The 18,019-nt window shown below is 31.5% G+C and overlaps 1 protein-coding gene across 2 annotated transcripts in view; it reads left to right on the top strand.

Moving 5' to 3' along the window:
- The window catches only part of LOC134715943 (neurofilament medium polypeptide-like), a 113,269-nt gene that overhangs the window by 72,382 nt on the left and 22,868 nt on the right, over positions 1 to 18,019 (top strand). The window contains exon 1 of one of the 2 annotated variants that reach the window (XM_063578509.1): positions 17,212 to 17,381. The exons of the other annotated variant lie outside the window; for it this stretch is intronic. Within the exon in view, the coding sequence (XP_063434579.1) occupies positions 17,314 to 17,381 (68 nt within the window). The 5' untranslated portion in view covers positions 17,212 to 17,313. Of the gene's footprint in view, positions 1 to 17,211; positions 17,382 to 18,019 lie in introns of those variants that run through there. 2 annotated transcript variants of the gene reach the window in all.

Genomic DNA, 18,019 nt, shown 5'->3' on the forward strand with positions numbered 1-18,019 from the left:
TATCTGGGTTAAATGACATAAGCCATTTAGAAGACCAAACATCCAGCTCTTTCAAGTCGCGATCAATAACAGATCTAATCTGTTCTCCATCGTTACCAGAATAGTTGAATGATGTGTCGTCAGCAAAAAGCCGACACAGTGAAGTAAGCTTATCAGCAATATCATTAATATATAATACAAAGAGAAGAGGGCCCAGAACTGATCCCTGGGGGACACCAGCTGAGACATTACAGAAGGAAGAAGTCGAGTTATTTAATACTACTCTCTGTTTTCTGTCGTGTAGATAATCCTGAAACCAATTCAATACGTTTCCGCCAACATCATATGCTTTCATTTTATATATAAGACCCCTATGCCAAACTTTGTTGTCGTTCACCACTAAAGGACAACAGAGTCGACGCAGACCACTAGTTAATCTGCCCGCTTTGCACCAGCCGTTCGTACACCGTTCGAAAACCTAGGATGGGAATCGAACCTAGGATGGGAATCGAACCCACGTACGTCAACTCTGTTGTCTTGTGTAAATTTATATATAAGACCAAACAAAAAAAAGGCTTTTATACATTTACATGCAAAACTTGTATGAAGCTGACAGAATGATAGATTTTCCCCAAATATTCACACATACACACACACAGGTTCCTTAATCAAGTCTTGTACGGAGCCACTAGACACACTGCTCAACTTTATAGCAGCATCATGGTCACCTGTATGTATACCTAGAAAGGGAATAAAACCCTCATACGAAGACTCTTCCGTAGCCTTTGTTTATATTCCATACATATAAACAAGTCTCAGTGTGTATTTATTAAGGGAGGGGGTCCTGGGCCTAAAAGAAAAACTACCTGAAAAAACTAATCCATATTTACCATTTTTCAACAATGTGACATTTATCAATAACTACACTTTGAACTTTGCTGGTAAATGTCTTATTTCTGAGAAGTTCTTGTACAGATTTTGTATTGAAAGTGCCTCAGGATGGCATAAAATAACTGAATATTTGACTTCCATTACATCTGTTAATGAATAGTCCTTAAAGTCGATTTTATTTTCTTCTCAATCTTCTACATTGCACGGAAATGTTCGTTTGTAAGCACTGGTTCCACTTGTCCTTAAAGACGAGAGCTGATCTTTCTGAATAATGTTCAAAGGACTAACCACTAACACTAGCCCGTTCAGTAAGCTCGGTGAGAGATGATAGCATAAAGATTTGCCATAGGCAACCGGTAAATAACAAATAACATCATTGCCTTTTAAAATGTTGCTCAAGCACTCAGATTGTTTGTCTTTCATTGTGATATTTCGTCATATTTACGAAGACATTCCAAAATACGTGCATTCGGATCCATATTTTTGTGTACATGTGCGTTTGTTTACATATTAAACAGATTTACAAATGCAATGTCCTTTCACGAACTATTTTCTTTTAGTTATTTAAATATTGAACAACACATGGGTGTTTTCATATATTTTGGTAAAAAGACATAAAAGAAGATAAGTTATGCTTTCGGGAACTGTCGTCGGTCGTTTTATTATAAACGCGTACATAGTCGCAGAATGCGACCAAAATTATCCGAGTGCAGATAGATTATGGAGGAAAGGACGACAACTCTGTATTGGAGATTGGTAGCATTTTACCCTTTTTATAAACGAGTTACTTCAACCCTGGGGCCGCCATTGTTTTTTTTACAAAGGTTTTTTTTTTTAAAAATCCCCGTGTTTGTGTCGTGACGTCATATGACGAAATAAAGGTCAAAAGTGTGTCGTATACTATAAATGCATGCGCGATAATCTCTCATATTCAGTCTTGTGCCTTCTGGGCAGCCGTTAGTTCACTTAAAAACAAAATTACAGAAATAGAGAATTTATCATGTTTTCGTTAAGGTTAGGTTCTAATAATTTAGGAATTCGAGGATAATTATTAATATTTATTGAAATCTGTTTAATACAAAGGGTCATTAGGATTACGCTATCTAAATCAGAATGTTCATTCCATATTATTAGTACGTATGACCAATTGCGGAACACCGCGGAAACCATATTTTTTAACTATAAACTGTTTATTTCTTCTATAAAGTTTCCTTAAATGTATCAACTTGAGTCTTCAATTGATGCTGAAAGGTCTTTCTTCGTTTCTTGGTATTTTTGGTAAACATTTCGTTTACATTATTTTTATTATGCTCCTGGTACCATTATCTGTATTCGTCTTGAAGTAAGTTATCGGTGATATTTGTACTTGGTCTGCTTACCACTTTGTTCTGTTTTATTAATATTTGCATCAAATATGTTCCAAACAATATATTGTATTGTTATATTAATTGATATGTCTTTAGTTTTCTATGTTGTGATTAATTTATAGTTGTCTGCCTGTTGGCCTTCTTCATTTTCAGTCCTGGCGTGGTCAGTTCATTTTTTTACTAAAGAGTTAAAATGTCCCTTTCTTAGCTTTCGTCTATCTTTTTAATTAGACCCAGTCTTAAAATACAGAATTTTTGAAATGATTAAAACATAAATAAATATTAGTCGCAGTGGGAAATCCGTCATGCTTACATATACTTTTTTATGCATTAGTTGTATAGAATATAGAATTCTACTTTACTTTGGTTTGATTGTATTTCTATAGGTTTTGTTTGTACGAAACATCCACTAATCATACATCTATTTACGTTTTTCCAAAGTTTAAAACTGTACAATTTATTCTGTTTACATTCTATTGTAGTTGATATTTTATTAATAATCTATTGGGGAAATATGTAAATATCATAGATTTTAGTAATACAATACTAAACAGTTGGTTGTTCCTTTGTTCTACAATCGATTGTCTTTTAAGTACTTTTAATGGTTTGTATATTTTTTAATATGTTGACATCTGGCAGATACTTGTACGTTTCGAGGATATCATCAAAAAGGTATGTTGAAATTTATGTCATTTTTCATTTTAGGCAGCACACTTAATGAATCAGAAAATTATTGACACAGCACTCCTATATATTTTCATTTGAATAAATGGGAATATAGCTCATACACTAATGCCACTGCAACCTAAAGAAAAAAAGAATCAAAATATATATAGGGAGCAACATGAATAAAGATGAGAATCGAAATGGGGAATGTGTCAAAGAGACAACAACCCGACCATAGAAAAAATATCAGCAGAAGGTCACCAACAGGTCTTCACTTATAGATGTTGAATATAATTGAATATAATTGAAGTCTTCAATTATAGAGGGTAATATACAAATAGTAATTATGGCGTCGGTGATAACTATGTTCAGGTTAACGTATTTGACGTTAAAAGCTGTAATATCCCATTGTGTGTAGATCTAAATAGACACAATCACAGGGAAGACCGATGGAAGCAGCAATTATGCACTATATTAAACCATTTGTAATATAATTTCTAAAAAAAAACAGGTTTCGTTCAACTTTTAATCAAGATTGAATGTTTTCTGAACGTTAAAGTATACAAAAAAATAATCAAGATAAGTATGTGAGCGTGTCTATTCTCGATGAGAACGTCACATGTTTCTAAAAAAAATAATAACTGGCTTATGTTAACTTCGTAGCATTTTCTGACTTGTAAATTACTGGACTTCAGTCTTTCCTAAACTCTTTTTCTTTAAACAATTTGAATTCGATAAGAACTTTTAAAAACATGGTTCCTAAATGAAATAAACTTTATAGTTATTGAAGAAATGATCATTATCGTGATAGATGGACTGTCAATAGCACAGCCCGTGTATCACGATAATGACATTTTTTTAGGTTGTGCATATATAAAGACCGTGGACGTCACATGGATAAATGTCTATTTCTTTTCTGAATCAAATTTCGAAAAAAAAATGCTGGTCATTGGTCACAAAATTCTAACTTAAGTGGTCATTCGACTCTCAACAAGTAATGTGTACATTATTTTGATATACGCATTCGGTATGCAATTGCTTGCAGATGCTACATGAACCAGGGTTATATCACAGAACGTCTCGATATTTCATTTTTAAGTCCATCGGGAGATACCAAGACCTTGTTGATACATTATTCGTATTTAGTTCACAAATAATACATGGTGGTATTTTGATATGGATTCTATGTACTGACGTTGTTTATCGTCTTAAAAACACAATGCTGACTACTGTTAACTTATTTATAAATATTTTTTTCTATCGCAGTATACTACTGTTGCCTTTATTTACCTATTATGTCTGTTTGTTTTGCTCACACATAGTGGTCAATATATTGGAATTTATTAGACTGGCATACAAGTGACGGTGGTTCAAGACAGCTATACAACCATATCCAATCACCCATTTTCTACGTAAAGAAAAGTCAGGAATATTACCATTTTTTTTTCATTTGTATGTGTTCCAACTTTTTTCCAATTTGTTATGGGAATTTCAGTTTTGAATTTTTCTAGGAGTTCGGTATTTTCGTTGTTTACTTTTTATATTGATCTGTTACTGAAACCATCCTATAACTATACTGCAATAACCTTTAAGTACATGTCACAGGTTGCAAATATGGTTAATCCATACGAAAATAACTAGAACAGACTTATTTGAACGTTAAAAACCGATATGGTCATAAAATGTATGTTAAAAGGATGTTTTCAGTACGTTTAATCTTAAAATGTCATTTTAATTGGGTTAAGATATAAAGATAACTAGATTTCTTGTAATTGTATGCATTTACTAAAAAGGAATTTGATTCTAAAATAAAATTAAAAATTTACCCCGAGTTTTCAAAGTACATATATAAAAACAGTTTTAAACTACAGACTTTGGTATGGTTTGTGTTGCTTAATCATCCTAATTTTATGGCCAATGTCATTTTTCATTTTTTTTCTTTGGTATGCTAATAAACCTCTATTTTTATCATAAAACAAATGCCAAATTAGAAGTTTAACAAAAAATGAGTTGGGAAAGTCAAATGTTCATGTCAGTTAGAATCACAGAAGGGTTTACGCAAATGTATAGAATGGTGTTTGATAGGGTATAATTAAGGAATATAAGTTCTGTAGTTGAAGAATTGTCGCCGTCAATTGGAGATTTTTTGTTCCAAAATGCAGTTTTGAATTAATACCTCTTAATAAGACATATCGTAGAAAAATATCATTTTGGTAAGACCGAGGGTCTTAAATATTAGCGAAAAGATATTTGAGTATTACTGTTCTGGTTGTTGTGTTGCCGTTTTTAATTGTATAACGAAAAAATGATGAAGTAAGTAAAGTAGACAAAATACACAATAATAAAAGTATTTCATTAAATTAAAAATGCACATATAAAACCAATAAGTGATAACAAAAATAACAGTATTTCATGAAATTGAATATTAAGATATAAAAGCAACCAAATCTCACATGAATACAAATTAAAAATGTACACATAAAACCAATAAGTGATAACAGAAATAACAAAAAAAATAGTATTTCATGAAATTGAAGTATTAAGATATAACAACAACAAAAGCTAACATGAATATAAGTAAACCATTGACAAATTATAAAAAATATCTTCAGTTATGAGATTTTGTAACAAAATACCTTTTTCCAAGAAATAGTGCAATTATCCCGCCCTTCTTTCCATCAAGCCAATTCACAGAACCCAGAAGGTTTTTTATTGGACTTATTTTTGAATATTGTTTGTCTTGAAAATGCACGATGTACTAGTAATTGCCACTGGATGGTAAGTAACCAATGATAACTCATCAGTAAATGTCATTGAAATTTAAATGAATTATTTAAAAAAAATAAACCCTGGAACATGGAACAGAAAATATATTGTTATATTTTGAGCTAAATTCTATTACTAGAAATTCAATCCTTCTATATAAATACACTGACTAATAAATGACATTAAAGATACAATATTCGTTTAGTTTTATAGAATAGTCTAGACTTTTATCAATATGTATCTTCATTTTTATTTCGAAGCATATGTTTATTGAACAAAAACATATCTATCCACCCTTTAACGTTTTATTTACTAATTACGGAAGCAATAAAAGATATAAATAATTGTTTTAATTGTCATTTTAATACATGAACTTACTTTAGGCAAAACCTTTTTTTTCGCGAATGGCATAACTTGGCATTTAACTCTCTTTGATAAGACTTGAACGTCGTAAATATATTCAATTATCTGCTATATTGGATTAAAATAAAAGCATGAAATTACTTTGTTTTAAACATTGTTAAAGGCTAACAAAAAATATTAAAAACATACAATTGTGCTTTAAATAATCTTCCTACGCAAGTTTTTTTTCTTTTTTTTGGCTGAAGAAATCATATTGAATATAAAAATAAAATGTAGAATGATTGCTACTGAGACCAAAAACCGTAGAAGTAAGCAACAACCGAATGACCTTCAACACTCACCAAAACCCATACTACATATATATCGACTCCTGATTCATTTAAAATAATATATAGAAAATAATGTGTCTGAGTAAACTAATGTTCTCGCTCAATATTGCTTTTCAAACGAAAATGGAATTACGGACGGTCAAGGGAAAAGTTAATGCGACCTGTTGCGGGGCACCACAGAATTTTTTTTTGAAAATATGGAAATACGTACAGAAACAAACGATTTTTGCCGGTGATCAACCCTCACCTTATCTACGGCAGTAGTGTAACAGCACAATTTAAGAACAAAATAAAATAATCTGTTGAAAAACGCTTAATTCTCGAAAAATCGATACATAACACACACACACAAAAAATAATTAACGAATTATATTGACAACGATATGTGAATAAAAGAAACAGACCTAGTTGTTAATTTTTCCTTTGGAATTGAGATGTTCCTTTGGCCTCATCTTACGGTGTTTATATTTCACAAGTACTAAAAGTTCGCTATGCCCGTGTCTGTTGTGACGTTTTTACTATTATAAACGAATGCAATCTATGTTTAACTGGTAAATTATTAAGCCAGGGATTTCGTTACAACAAATTTCTTAAAACCTTATTAAATTCTTCCATCGATATAAAGATTTGGCTTTGAACTGTGGAAAACTTTTTTTCAAACGGGATAGCACCTCCTCATTTATACGGAAATGTTTACTGTGCCTGGAAATGTAGAAATTATCCTTGTAAAATTATCGATCCTTCAAATAGACTTATCGATCCTTTAAATAAACTTAACGATCCTTTAAATTAACTTGACGATCCTTTAAATAAACTTTATTGCAAAAGGTTATCACTTAAAATCTGTAATAAGATAATTAAATATTGTTTTTATCGGTATTAGTATTAGTTTTGTTATCAGTAAATGAAAAGCAAAACTAAACAGTTTTGTTATATTATTGTTATAAACATAATATTACACACATTCATGGATCCACAATCTGTCCATACCAGTATCTTTGCATTGCACAAGGTCATGTTTTTTTTTTCTTGGACTGTTCTTGACGTCATTACACTAAATCCATTGGGTGTGTACTGATTAATAATTTAGTCCTAGAACCATGATTTTTTGTTAATGAGTTGTTATTGGCTTTGAACTAGCTGTCAGTAACGGCGAGTACTCTCAGATCTTTTTGTTGTTGGGATATACAAGTTTCCAGCCACACGTTCACTCTGTGTTTTTGTTAGATATATTTCTATTTTTATCCATCTGACGAGTTAAGTCTTTTTCAACTGATTTTTATAGTTCGTTCCTATGTTGTAATGATAGACCACTGTCCCAGGTTAGGTCAGGGTTGTGATCCCGCTAGCATGTTTACCCCGCCACACTGTATGTATGTGCCTGTTCCAGGTCAGGAGCCTTTAATTCAGTGATTGTCGTTTGTTTGTTTGGTACATACGTACGGTGACCTATAGTTGTTAATTTCTGTGTCAGTTGGTTTGTTGTGGAGAGTTGTTTCGTTGGCAATCATACCACATCTTCTTTTTTATATAATAGGTTAAAATGTCAAAAATAGTGAAACAACTGTCAACTTTGTGTTTTGACCTTACTCATTATATAAACAACCAAATGTGTAACGTTACAAAAAAGCACAACAAGGTATATAGTAATACCACATTCGCAAAAATAAAAGACAAAAATACAAAATTTTACCATAGAACAATAACACAATAATGGGATGTATAAGTACAGAGCCATGTGAAATGCATACTAACCTGATATGACCTTACTCACAGCAGTTGTCCATTCGTTTGATGTGTTTGAGCTTTTGATTTTGTCATTTGATTAGTGACTTTCCGTTTTTATATTTTTTCGGAGTGCCGTTTGTTTGTGATTTTAATACTTACAATCTAACCCGAAGTGCATATAGTACACCAGAATTTAAGTTGTTTTATTTTTAGGTGTTTGTCTTATATATGAGAAACTATAATAGGTAGATAGACAAAAACTTTATGAGCCAATAATGATCAGCAAGACATGGTCTACAAATAAGTCTCTATAATTAAAATCGTTTGATGACTCCTTATTGGATTTTATTTCATAGGTGTTACAATTCATGAATCTTGCATCTAAATTGCAACTAAAATACGCAATAATGTTGTAAATACTCAATTGTTACTGATTTCTCATTTTATATTCAACTAAGATTAGAAATTACACCTTTTGCATAGACTGATGCAAAAATAGATAAATTGTAGGAAAGTGAATCGGAATGATTTTAAAAAACTGTTAAGAAATAATTTCAAATTATTTTAACTTGTGCACTAGGCCGGCCTCAAAGCAAAAGGCCTCTAACTATCGATCATACTCTTTACTCAAGAGAGGCTTTTACTAGGGACTGCTATTGTCTGTTTTTTTTATAGCTCGATATGCGGTTTGAATTTTGAATTATGAACGCCGTCCGGTGCCAATAGTTATATAGCATACACGATATCATTTTTTTTCTGAACCAGTTGCACATTTCAACAATCAATGACTCTTTAGTGATGCTCAAGGCCAAAATATCTGATTTAAAAGATTGATTGCTATAAACCAAAAGAAAAAAGTTAGCCAAAACCAGACTAGGAATCGGAGCTCCGCATGATTGGAACATGTTTATTAAGAAATACACAAAATTCACGAAAATACCTAGCAAGTTGAAAATACATAAATCTAATACGTCAAACTCATATAAATATATACTTGTACATGAAAACATGGTATATTTGTTTTAAAAAAAAAGACTTGTTTTCTTCTAGTTACTTTTACCATTAAGTCTATTTTTGACATTATACATTTGACATGATTCGGTACTTATACATCCCGTCATTGTGTTATTGTGCTATGGTTAAATTTGTGTATTCGTGTCTTTTGTTTTTGATAATGTGCCTCGTCTATATGACTTTATGTTAATCTTTGTTGAGATATTTGCTTATTTTTTTTTATTAAGTTATTAAGATTAAATCACAATGTGACAGCTGCACTCCTATTTTTGACATTTATACCTATTATGTTTTTGTTTTGTTCACCGATCATTGTCAATATAACTTCATGTAATGCGACTGTCATACAAGTGAGAGGTTTATCTAGCTATTAAACCAGGTTTAATCAACCCCGGTGTTTGAGCTATTGATTTTGTCATGTGCTGAGGGCTTCCTGTTGAGAATTTCCTCGGAAGTTCGGAATTTTTGTTATTTTACTTCTGCCAGGTCATACATATATTTTAACAGTGAGGGTTAAAATCAAGTGACTTGTCAAAACTCTTTCTAAAGATTAAAGACAACTGACAGTATTAACTGAGCAGAGTAAGGCGTTTTAATCCCTAATGGTTCTTGTGTAAAATAGTTATTTTCTCCTTGTGGTGGAACATGCTTGGATCTAGAAAGAGTTGTTGCTCATATTTCAGGTGATATAAGTTAATAACTTGCTGTGACGTTTACTTCCTGGTTCTGCTTATCTTTTATAGCGTGGCATAACGTGCATTTTTCTTCTTTCCTCTGATGATGTCTAAATTTCTTTTTATATCGAAGGCGAAATTCAATAAAAATAATTGATGCAACAGTTTGAAACTTAAAATTATAAATGTAGTACACAGCAGATCGGGTCTTTGTCTATGTTTGAAGCGCAATTAAACTATCTTGACTTTAAAGCTTAATTCAAACGTACACAAAATTCATTATGAATTATTTATATTAAAATCAAAGTATTAATTGGCGATTTTAATAATTAGTCCGTGGCTTTTATTTCTTCTTTCGTATTCAATTATCTTGATTATGCCTTACGGTGACTTAACTTCTGTATCCCACAAGGTTTCGTTTGTAACAAATTGATTTAAATATTTCTACATCACTGAATTCAAATGCTGATTGAATGTAGAAACCCTGAAATCGTATTTCACGCCAACTAGAAATAGAATCACCCCATGACCATCTTATTAAAACGGCAGAAAAAGATCAATAACTATACGGTATAAGATATTTGTTTTTTATAGAATTTGTTTAGACTTTTTAATTGCACGGATTTAGAAATCGTACATTACTAATTTGTTCCAATTTAGCGGCTTCCAATATTTAACAACTTGTTTAGAAGGTCGATATTAAATGAAACCAAGAGAAGCAGCCATGTTTTTTTAACAATTTTTATAAATGGAAAATCGTTACCAAATAAACAAAAATGAGCTGAAAGTTCAATCATTCTTTAAAAGAGACAGAGATATATAAATTCATAAATCAAAATCACTACGTACTCTTAAAATTCCAAAAGGGACAACGCTTTCATTAATGTAATAGAGCTAATATACACTATTTAAATAAAGGCAACAGTAGTATACCGCTGTTCAAAATTCATAAATTAATTGAGAATTGTTTTTTAATCTGTCCTCTTCATAACTTTGTTGGAGCAGCTTCTGCGTTAGGCGTACTCTCTTGTATATGAAGTCCGTATAGTATGAGCATGGACGAGACTTACGTTTCAATTGAGATGGTAAACACCATACGAAGGAAGGGACAGAGGGAATGTTACTACTTAGAAATGGAAACAGTTTATGTATAATAATATGATACCATTTTTGGATTTAAAATATAAGATATGGGAATTTTTTTATTTGCAAAATCATTATATTAATTAGCATCTTTAAATGTTTACCACACACAATTTTTGCTAGAAATCAGTATTTAATGTAGTTTTGTATTTTGCTTCTTTAATAGTTGAAGTAATTTATAAAGAAAACCTTATTTTTTTTATATAGAAAACAAAAAAACAAACTATAAAGAAATCAAACAGTCTCACTTTTGTCGAGCAAATAACGAAAGTCACAGGAGTCTGCTGTCTGAGTCGCGATGAAAAATCAAATTAAATATAGAGTTTTACAAAACTTGGACAGAAGGTTCAAGCTAAATTAGGATCAAAAGACAGTTACAGTATCTAGAGAATATTGAAATATTTTCTCTCTCATTTTTTCATCTTTTACTGATGAATCATGGACTAAGGTTTTTTTACAGGTAATATTTATCCACAACCTTAAGTTAAAGACTAAGTCTTATTGACATAAATAACTTTGTCAACCTCCGGAGAACATTTTGGAAATGGAAAGACGTATTTCCGTCTTTGTTTTAATTTCACACCACGTCTCAATGCATCACTTAGACTGGCTTAAAAGAATAACAAATCCTGACAACAGACCGGAGATGTTCGGTTTGAAAATTTAGAAAATTGATGGAAAGCATTAGTGACTGTGAGGAAAGGTAGAGATATCATGATATTCATCAATTTGTTGCCAAGGTCTTAATTGCCCTTAGCAGTTTCTAGTCAGTCGTAGACGGTAATAGATAGAGAATCCCATTGCAGCTCAGAGCTAATAACTTCGCCCTTTAAATTTGTTGTCTGTTGTTCAAGTAACATCGATAATGCGTTTTATTCCAGTAGAATTACTTTGTCACTGAAATTAACTGTGGTATTATCTATCTATATTGTATGTTCGTAATAACTTTGGCTTCCTCTTGAAGTTTTATCACTCTGAGAACACTACCGTAATTACTGATCATTTAATAGATCAATATGTCGCCTTATTTATATTGCAAATGGCATATATCAGATAATGAGTTATAAAATTAATCGATTCCTAAGCCGTTTTTTTGTAAATAATCGCATAAATGACGTTCATAATCCTATTCAGATATCTCAGGGTACCCATTAAAAATAAAATGTATTTTTTTTAATGATCATGCTTTCTTGCTTATTGTCTTCGCAAATTAATATCCATACGTCATCCTGTTATCCGCACATTCTTAAGTAATGTTACGAGTACGAGTTGAAATTTATTTTTTAATTGTCCCTGGTACCTCTTTGAATTTACCTTCATTTAAATCAAGAATTGATACTTAAATTTATTGCCAATTACTAGTACCACATTTCCGTATTTTCAATTGGCACTGTTCTCATTATAGGTAAGGGTGAACTGTATGCATAATTAGGTATCTTGGTCTTGCCCTTTTGGTAATGAAATCATAGATACCTATTTTCATTTTTCAATGACATTTTTGGAAATCAAATTGGAGTCTACATATAATTTAATTTTGAATGTTTCGCGTCTTACGATTGGCTGACAGTATTTATCTATCAGCTCATAGACATAATATTGTCATGTGATCGTGACGTCATCAATATTTTTTATGATTGATAAGGAATTTCTGTAATATTTTTTCTGTCCATTCGAAATAAAATTAAACAAATGTGGTGCACAATTTAAAATCCCCCCCATACGATTTATTCAGTATTCAACACAGTTTTTTTTAATGTTTTTATGTTATTTCTTCATAGACAGAAAAATATTACAGTCATTCTTTAAATAAATTATAGAATATAGAATGGAAGCGCTGAATGTCTCAAAGGACAACAACCCGACCAAAGAGCAAAAAGAAATAATACAATGCCAATATTTCCAAGTATTTATTGCAAATTAACATCGTCTCATATTTATCAACCATAAAAAAATAAACGTAGCAAATGTAATTTTTCGAGGCACGAAGGATGATCAATGGAAATAAAGACAATAACAATTAATAATAAACGTGACGACAAAATAGCTGGTTATCAGCTCTAAAGACTTTAATAAAGGAATAGGCTAATTTCAATTACTCATCAAGCGTGCTCAATTCTCATGCTTTAACAGAATTCATCATCATTTCAATACCGATATCTGTAACAAGAATTCTCTCCAGTTCTAATTAAAAGTCGCAATACAAGATGCAGTAATGTATTCATTAAAGCATGGAAAAGATCACAGTACGTCGAATGACATGACGTTGCCCGATCTAGCCTCATTACATTAACAAGCACTCGTACAAGTAACCTTATTCATTTTTATTCATATCAATATCTAAAGAAATGTAGTAATATTTTGTTCTGTGTGAATATAAGGATCGTATGATTGATGGGATGAGAAAAAGTTGATTACACTTCCCTGGCTTCTGTTATCTTGAACAAACACCTCTGATCATAATTCTCTTCCGACATACAGTCGTTTTGTTGATATGTTTCCTTCACGCTATTCTCTTACTTTAATCAAATGTTCGAACAAGACTTGTATGGTTTTGTATATAAATTGTATTATTTCTGTACGAACCATTAGTAAACATTACAGAAATTGTATTCCGCGATGATAATTTAAAAATTGAATAAAGGAATGAAATAAGTAATATGTAAATTCATTTAGGAACGAGATGTTATTTGCTTCTTTTTTATGTTTTTAAAGACGTTTGTCTGGATTTCTATTTGTAACAACAACAAAACGAAAACAATCAGTTGAGACCACTGTTTGATGTAGAGTTCAAAGCTGTGAAAGCAGCTATAGGCATAAGCGACTGCATCTGTTACCTAGAAATATAAACGCCAGAGACCACATAGATGCTCTCGATTCTTAGTCCTCATAGATAATTTCGTAAGTCAACAATACTTTTAGTATGGAAAAACATTATTCAATTCTAGGAAATAAACTTTAACTAGCTCTCAGTACCTGCGAGTACTCTAATAAGTTAAACCTAGTGTGTTTGTCTTCTCGTTTTTTGTTTGCTAATTGCCGAACCTATACAAGTCAAACATTTTCGTCCTTTGGTCTCTAATGGCAGATTAGCTCACTGCAAGCATACCAAACCTAATTTCTTATGTTTAAGACAACAGTTTTGTTAACGTAGTCATTCGTTAAGATTATTTAAATTACATACAATGTAGTTTTTAGTATTAAATGAATTGCTTCAATAAAAAAATATCCCTATAATTACGTCTGTACAAAATCACAAGTCATAAAACGGTGGAACACTTGTAGGCCAACAGTTTACACCGTGAGAGACATAGCCACACTGTATAATGAAAAAAAAACCAATTAGCTTTTCAAATGCTTTGAAAGATTCAGAGCAGTGGTGTAGTGTTTAGTGCATCGGTTCACATCAGGGACTTGATTTTCGGCTCTCCCTTTGACACCATTTGCAAGTATGGTCTTGATAAACGATGATAATCCGTTGGAAGAGGACGACAAATGCTGACCCGTGTTAAGAGAAAGACATATATCTTGCACTTAAAAAAAAACCTAGAAGATTTTGAAAAAGAGCAGGATAATGCCGCTACAAGGCAGCACTTGCACCCGCTAAGTGGACAGGGATCAATATACGTTGCATTAATAACTTGTTTCTTAATCCACCAGAAATAAATATGTTTAAACTATAAAACTATAAAGATTCAGTAGTTCAATTCAAGTATTAAAACCCAAAATAGAAATGCAATTTTTTTTTTAATTTTCCTCTCCTTGGTAGCCAAGACAATAATTAGAAATTGTTCCATGATTTTCATTAAATCAGTCCTTGATATATTTGTACTTGTAGGTTTTGATTAAATTTTTCTAAATTGTTGATATGAATTATATTTAATAAACATGATAAAACTGTTTAAATCACATGAGGATTCTAAAGACATGATGTGTCAATGCTTAGCCGACAATATTTTTTTTAGACATGACAAAGAATATGAATAATAGAAATTCAATTTACTTTCTTTATCTCTAAAAAGCCACAGAAATTCAATTTCTTTTCTTAAATTTATGGATTAATAGTAATTGATGATTTCTTTTTTCTTCCTCAGTAGGTTTTATTTTTCTCATTAGTCTCTATTATTTTAATGTGCTTGCTTAATCTTCTGGTGAAAATGTTGTCTTCAAAAACTAATCGTGAATTCGTTTGCTCAATACCATAGGGACAAATGAATCACTGAATTTCTTCTTCCCAATGTAAGTTTCTTGATGGGATATTTCATCTTACTATCTAATTTACACAGTTGTCACTTTTTTTCATAGGAAAATTGATGCACAGAAACCATCAGAGCAATTTAAGAAAATAAATCATTTGAAAAAAAAGAAGACCAAAACAAGAATATTTAATCAGTCTAAAGAACGTCTTTTAACGTTGTATATACTGAATCCATTAATAACATTTTACTTTTATTCTACGACCATTCATCCTGTCTAAATATAAATGCAAAATAGTGCTGAAAACTTAACACTAGCTAAAGTAATGATTTTGTCTTGCAAATCAATCTAAATTGCGATCTGTGACTCGAAGAGGAACCGAGTCCAAAGTTCAGAACGATAAAAGTATTGCTGTATTAGAGTTAATACAATAACGAACATCGATTCTGGGTGATAACTTCAAGCGTTTCATTGTATCTGCTTCCCGATTACATGATGGGACTCTTGGGAATCTAGACTAGGAATATTTATCAATGCTTCGACAGTGACTGCTTCTTGGGTTACTGAAAAGAAATCATCCATTAAGATGGAAGTCGGAAAATTAAAGGTTAACCAAATGGAAAACGCAAGATTAGGCCACACCAATTTGATTCCTTGTTCGACGGACCCGCCCGCACCTATTTTTTTCAAAACAGATTTTTTTTATTTTTATTATATTCCCGCTTCCCGCATCCGGAAATGAAATCATGTCCATATCCCGCACCGTTTTTTTGTAAATATTATATAAAGATCTCAACATTTTTTTTTTAAATCACAGTCTAGCCTTTATATAACGATTTTATACCTATCACCACCCCACAACACTGTAAATATCTGCAAGAATATTTGTTTCAGCATGAAACCAATTTATTCCAAGCGGTAGTGCTCCGATATAAATAGAAATACCAGTACAGAACAAAACGTTGGTTTCTTTCCCCCTAACTTATATTCCCTTTAAATAAATGTTCGTTGTTAAAATAAAGTACAAAGAACTTCTGAAGGATTTGCCTTCAACTGCAATTATAATGTATGGTTACGGTCATACCCGCTGCAGGTTTGTGCACCTGTCATTGTTGATTCACGGACCTGTCGTTCAGCAGTTATCGTTTGTTGATGTGGTTCATTGGTATTTTCCCGTTTGGAAATATAATTTAGATCGTTGGTTTTCCTGTTCGAATTGTGTACAATACTAAGTTGTGGTCTCTTATAGCTTGCTGGTTGGTCTTGATCAAAGCTCTGTTGTGTAAAAGGCCGTACTTTGACCTATGTTTGTTATTATCAGGTTGGGACCAACCCTCCTTCAGACAAGGGCCTTGAAGGGGTCATTTTACCATGTTTACTGTTGTAGAAAAGAAAATAGAAATACTAAGGATTTGTACAGTGCTACTATACAAAACCTTTGACAACTTAGAATTTTTTACTCTAAAAGAGGAGAAATACATTATATTTTAAACAACTTTTCTAAAAGAGGGATGGGTCCACTTATTTTGAATAATATTAAACTGTTAAAGTAAATGTGTTAACATGGATAAAGTCCAGGAATATTACAAAATTCTTGGACATGTTTTGACCATTAGTTCTTTGGGAAAATATAAGCCCTTTTGTACTTGAAGTGTTTTTACAAAAAAAATATATTATAACTTATTTTGACCCCTCATAAAAGGGATATTCATAACAGGGATATTCATAACATTAATATTCATAACATTAAGGGGTTGTTCTGAACTTGATTATGACTTGGAAGGAGAATTGTCTCATTGTCAGTCACACATACATAGACCAGATTTAATTATCCAATTATTTCTTGTTGAACAGGGAAAAAATACTTCATAAATTAAAGAAATGTCAAGGTACAAGTGATAAATCAAGTTTTAATATAGTCAAAACCTACTATTTTATGTTTACAAAAAAAAAATATAATCGCTCGCCTTTACTTTTTAAGGTTCGCCTCAAAAATTTGCAAATTAAATATTTTTTTATTAAAATTTTCAAATCGCTCGCTCGCCCCAATTTTTGGAGTTCAAAAATCCGTAGAACAAGAAATTAAATTGGTGTGGCCTTACATATGTTTTGTCGCACTTGTTTTCCATTTTCACAACTCCATCGATCTGCAACATATGAATAGCATATAAATTACTTACCACTCTCGTTAATCATGGGATGTTTAAATCTGTTAGTAAATCGATGCATGATGTGACACAGATATTGTTATTATATCAGTCCTTTAGGTAAGTTTTAACATTAACATTTTTATATTTGTTATCATTTTGATTAATTTGAAGTTAACAGGTGCAAAGGAATTAGATAAGGAAGGTCATACAGCAAACAGATTTAGTGTAAAATTCGTCTGACTCATCTCTAAAATCATTTTGGGTTGCATTCTTTTAGATGCATCGTATCATTTTTAGTTAAGGAATTAAGCGTGCAAAATTTTGGCTTGAATAACAGCAAGCTATACCATCTGGGTGACGTTGTGGCAACTATTGTGCTCGCTTTAACTGATTCATATTATTTTTTTATCATTGTTTATGATTGGTGAGACCATTGAATTAAAGCATACAAAGTACAGATACGAAACGCAAATCTAGCGTAAAAAAATAAGCCTGGTACCAATGATAAGTGTATTTACAGCATACAGAGGAACTCGCAGCATGTGTTTTCCCACACATCTGTTCAGCTGACAATAAGTACACGTGTGTTTACTGTGCATGCATAACTGACTGATAAATCCCATTACTCTTTTAAATTGAATTTTAAATTGAATTTAAAATCTATGATATTGATTTAGATAATAAAGAACTTGAACAATTCAAGTTTTATTGTGAAAGGGCATGTAAAGTAGAACATTCATAAGATCACATAACGT

This window comes from Mytilus trossulus, chromosome 4 (assembly GCF_036588685.1).
Source record: "Mytilus trossulus isolate FHL-02 chromosome 4, PNRI_Mtr1.1.1.hap1, whole genome shotgun sequence".
Taxonomy (NCBI): domain Eukaryota; kingdom Metazoa; phylum Mollusca; class Bivalvia; order Mytilida; family Mytilidae; genus Mytilus; species Mytilus trossulus.